We start from the raw sequence: 4862 nt of genomic DNA on the forward strand, positions 1-4862 counted from the left end.
ACAGGCGCCCGCCACAACGCCCGGCTATTTTTTGGTTGCAGCCGTCATTGTTGTTTGGCAGGTCAGGGCTGGGGATTCAAACCCGCCACCTTAGGTGTACGTAGCTGGCACCTTAGCCGGTTGACCTATAGGCGCCGAGCCCCATCAAGACTTTCTGCTATGGCCAAGTACAGTGGCTCATGCCTGTAATCCTAGCACTCTGGGAGACTGAGGCGGGTGGATTGCAAGTTTGAGACCAGCCTGAATAAGAACGAGACCTCCATCTCTAAAAAATTAGCCAGGCACTGTGATAGGTGCCTATAGTCCAAACCACTGGGGAGGCTGAGGCAAGAGGATTGCTTTAGCCCATGAGTTTGAAGTTGCTGTGAGCTATGGACACAGCACTCTGCCCAGGTCTATAGAGTGATTGTCTCAAAACAAAAAAACAAAAAACAAAAGTTTCTGCTTCAGCTAAAAATTTACAGCCAGGTCAGTAACCTTTCTCTTCTGATACTATGAGGTGGACTACAATAAAAATCTTGTTTATGAGGCTCTATACAATCCCTACCTCTAAAAGCTAATGACTGACTCCAAACGTGGACCATGAAGCAGTTTTTAACAGATCCCCTTCAGACCTGGTTCTGAGACATTGAAAAAGGTCCCAATCTCTATGAGTACTTAGCTAGCCAAACCCATGGTCTTACCTGTGTGCATATCATAGTCGCCAGGGTAGGCATATGGGTCATAAGCCGTCTAGTAGAAAAGAGACAAAGTGAGGAACCGTCATCAATTCGTGAATTCGAAATGCTCGTCTTAGGGCCTAGGTACCAAGCACAAGCTTAAGGGTGTAAAGTCAGACAAGACACAGTCCCTATCTTTGAGAAACTTACATGCCTGCGAGAAAAGGGAAAACACGTACACGATGGCAATACACAAATACGGATGGGACAAGGCAGAGGAAAGCCCAAGAGGCTGTGGAAATCAGCAGGGTCTGATCAGACGGAACTCCGTAACAGAAACACACAACAGACCGGTCTCCGACAAGCAGAGCCGAGAGGCGGAGTGAGCCAGGGTCGCCCAAGAGGCGGAGCTGCGGTAGCAGCACGAGGGCCACTGGAGGCCGGCCGGAGCTAGTGGCGGCCCGCGGAGGATCCCGGACACTCTCCCGCCCCGGGGCCCAGCACCTAGAGAGTCCCGCCGCGTCGCAGAGCCCACCGCGCGCTTGGGACCTCGTTACCTCAGACTCATAATCATCAGCTTGATAGGACATGGCTGCGGCGCTCGGGAACACCACCGGAAAGAGCGAGAAGAGCGGCCCGCCCTACGTCACGAGGCCGGAAGTTCACGCTCCTCTGGCCCGCCGGGAAAGCGGAAGTCCCCTGCAGTCGCTGGAGTCTGAGATAACCATGTTAGGAAGGATAAAGACTACAAATAACCGGAATGTTTCTTTTGTCGTCAGTAGCAGCTATTCAACGAATGTAACTCTATGGTACTTGTGTAAATTGCGAACTACGGACAGGAAGTAGTTAGCATAAAGGGCGAACCAAGAGAAATCAGAAAGAATGCCACACAAAAGATGGCTGACCACTGCCTCGGAGGATTCTCGCGTGAGGGAAAGTTCGGCTACAGGGGGCCTGATCTTGGATTTAGGTGTAAGTGGCTTGCCTGCCACTAGAAAGGTCTTCAAACGTTCAGCTCTCAAAAGACTACGCTTGCGAGTTGTAAAAATTTAGACTTGGTCCCATGCGCTGAGAGAGCATTGAGAAGAGGTGGCACAGATGTGAACACTACGGTTGGAGCAGGCAAAGATGAAGCCAACTGTAGCGCGAGGCCCAGGACGTGGGTAGCTTTTGAGAACTCGCGCTTGTAAGAGGAGTGTGCAGACTCTGTCTGTGCCCAAGGTTCGAGTCTCGGGGAAGCCCTCAAGGTAGGGATGAGGTTATAAGACAAGCCAGTAGAGGCTCAGCGTCCATAGCACAGTGGTTACAGCGCCAGCCACATACCCTAGAGGCTGGCGGGTGAACCCGGCCTGGGCCTGCTAAACAACAATGACAACTGCAACAAAAAATAACCAGGCAATTTCTGAAACTAAAGTTGGCAGAACAGTTTTTTCAACATTTATTCTTTGAATACATAGAGGTCTAAGAGCAGACTTGGCGTCGTTCAGTGTTTATGGGGAAAAGACATCATTAGAATATGTGAGTGAGGCTTGGCGCCTGTGGCTCAAGCGGCTAAAGTGCCAGCCACATACACCTAAGGTGGCGGGTTCAAATCCCCAGCCCAGGCCGCCAAACAACAATGATGGCTGCAACCAAAAAATGGCCAGGCGTTGTGGCGGGCGCCTGTAGTCCCAGCTACTTGGGAGGCAGAGGCAGGAGACTTGCTTGAGCCCAGGAGTTGGAGGTTGCTCTTAGCTGTAAAGCCATGGCACTCTACCCTGGGGGATAGCTTTAGGCTCCGTCTCAAAAAAAAAAAAGAATATATGAGTGAAACTTGTGTCACAGAATGGTTGTAAGGATCAAAAAATATATGAAAGTTCCTTGTAAATAAAGATATCTGTGTACATTGAAAAAAAAAAATAGTCGGGTGTTGTGGCAGGCACCTATAGTCCCAACTATTTGGGAGACTGAGGAAAGAGAATCGCTTAAGCCCAAGAGTTTGAGGTTGCTATGAGCTGTAATACCATTGCACTCTACCCAGGTGGCAGAGTTAGACACTGTCTCAAAAATAAATAAACAAAAAGAAAATTAACTAATTAATGTTTGTTGCCAACTTTTTAAAATATAAATTGCAATTTGTAATTTTCTGATTTCTTACAGTGTTGTTTTCTCTTTCTAAATAAATATTCATTTCAATACCTAGATTTTATATCTGTAATTATTCTTTGTTTGCTTCAGACATCACAAACCTGGATCCCTTGTTGATAGCCATCTAACATATTTTAACATTATTTATCTATGTAGGTCTTTCCACCTCTTTCAGAAGGTATAGGCTGGCATTCTTCCTTTCTTTGGGATGCCAAGCCTTTCTCTCCCTCCTTTTCTCCCTACCCTATCCATCAAAGCCCTTCTCTCACTCCCTGCTCTGGGCTTCCTTCTCTCTCTCTTATTTCTTTCCCCCACTCTATTTCCTCTCTCTAACATAAAGAAAAACTTACACTTTTATATTTTTTAAAAAAAGGTATAGGCTCAGCACCCGTAGCACAGTGGTTACTGGGCCAGCCACATAACACCAAGGGTGATGGGTTTGAACCTGGCCCTGGCCAGCTAAACAACAATGACAACTGCAACATAAAATAGCTGGGCCTGTGGCGGCTGCCTGTAGTCCCAGCTATTTGGGAGGCTGAGGCAAAAGAATCACTTAAGCCCAAGAGTTTGAGGTTGCTGTGAGCTGTGATATCACAGCTATCTACCGAGGGCGACATAGTGAGGCTCTGTCTCAAAAAAAAGAGAAGAAGAAAGTATAAATGGGTTAAAAAATAAGTCACATACCAATAGAGAGTTAGCATATTTGATAATGAAGGAACCAACAGAACTGGTTTGGAAATAATTTGAGAATACTTAATGGGCAAAGGTATCCAGAAATATAACTATTAAATTAGACTCAAACCTCTTTCAATTCCAATAAAACCAAAACCTTTCAGGTTGTCTTCATTGTGATACAGGACAAGTGGCATCCCAGCCAGTTTGTGGAGCTGGGAGGGGTGCAGACTGGCTGCTTCCAACTTGGAGGTGTCTATGCCAGTGGCAGGGAGCAGAGGAACTAGCTGGCTGAAGGGTAGGGGGGGGGGTCCTGCAGGAGGCTCCAGTAGCCAGAGGGGCCAGACAACTAGGGAGATACTAGGAACTTAGGCTGAACAGGGAACCCACATTTTCTAGGCCTGGTCAATTTCATGTAAGTTTCCTAAGCCTGGGAATGAAAGGGATTCTAGCCATTCATTTGCAACCCAGAGGATCCAGACACTCTAAATATAACTACTGTGGTGCAGACAGGATGTCCCAGACACGCTAACTGTAACTAGCAAGTCTCACTAAATGTAACTACTGAGGACCCCATGTGACTATATATACCCCTAGACAAAGAGCCGGGAGAGAGACAGACAGTTAGACAGAGACACAGAGAGAGAGCTTTTCTCTCCCAGCTTGGGTTTTCTCTCCTTACCGGGAGCTTTGGTGTTTTTGTATTATTTTCTGTAAATAAATCCTGTCTTACCACTGATCTGTGGTCTGCGGATTTATTCTTCAAATTACTGAGACCAAGAACCTACTGAAGAGTGAAATTCCGGTAGCAATTGGACATACAAAAATGACTGCACTGCATCAGTTTTCGACAAGTTAACCTCTAACTTTGCAGAGTTGTAAAACATCACTGGATCCTAATCAATTGTTAGTCAAAGTTAAATTTCTCCTGAGTTAAAAGTTCCTTATGTGGGTTTCTTAAGAATTTTTTTCAGGTTATTAAAAAGTCAGCTATGGTTTGGCACTCATAGTCCAGTGGTTAGGGCGCCAGCCACATACACTAGGGCTGGTGGACTGGAACTCAGGGAGTGGGGGACACCTAAAACAACAATGACAACTACAACCAAAAAATAGCTGGGCGTTGTGGCAGGGCCCTGTAGTCCCAGCTACTTGGAAGGTTGAGGCAAGAGAATCACTGAAGTCCAAGAGTATGAGGTTGTTGTGAGCTATGACACCACCGTACACTACCCAGGGCGACAGCTTGAGAATCTGTCTCAAAAAAAGAAAAAGTCACCTAATCACCATTTGCCATATTTTCAGATATTAAATAATTTTCTGCCTCACTCATTTTCATTATTCTACTTTTTCTTTCTTTCTTTCTTTTTTTTTTGAGACAGGAGCCTCAAGCTATCCCCCTGGGTAGAG

General features: G+C 46.3%; 1 protein-coding gene across 1 annotated transcript in view; it reads right to left on the reverse strand.

Moving 5' to 3' along the window:
• The window catches only part of EIF3L (eukaryotic translation initiation factor 3 subunit L), a 32907-nt gene extending 31583 nt beyond the window's left edge, over positions 1-1324 (reverse strand). Inside the window, exons 1-2 of the mRNA XM_012814182.2 lie at positions 1217-1324; positions 684-732 (exon numbers count right to left, since the gene is read on the reverse strand). Coding sequence (XP_012669636.1) covers positions 684-732; positions 1217-1249 — 82 coding nt within the window. The 5' untranslated portion in view covers positions 1250-1324. The remainder of the gene's footprint in view (positions 1-683; positions 733-1216) is intronic.
• Between the last annotated feature and the right edge of the window lie 3538 nt (positions 1325-4862).

Source organism: Otolemur garnettii, unplaced genomic scaffold (genome assembly GCF_000181295.1).
Source record: "Otolemur garnettii isolate 467f Iridium unplaced genomic scaffold, OtoGar3 scaffold00007, whole genome shotgun sequence".
NCBI classification, from domain to species: domain Eukaryota; kingdom Metazoa; phylum Chordata; class Mammalia; order Primates; family Galagidae; genus Otolemur; species Otolemur garnettii.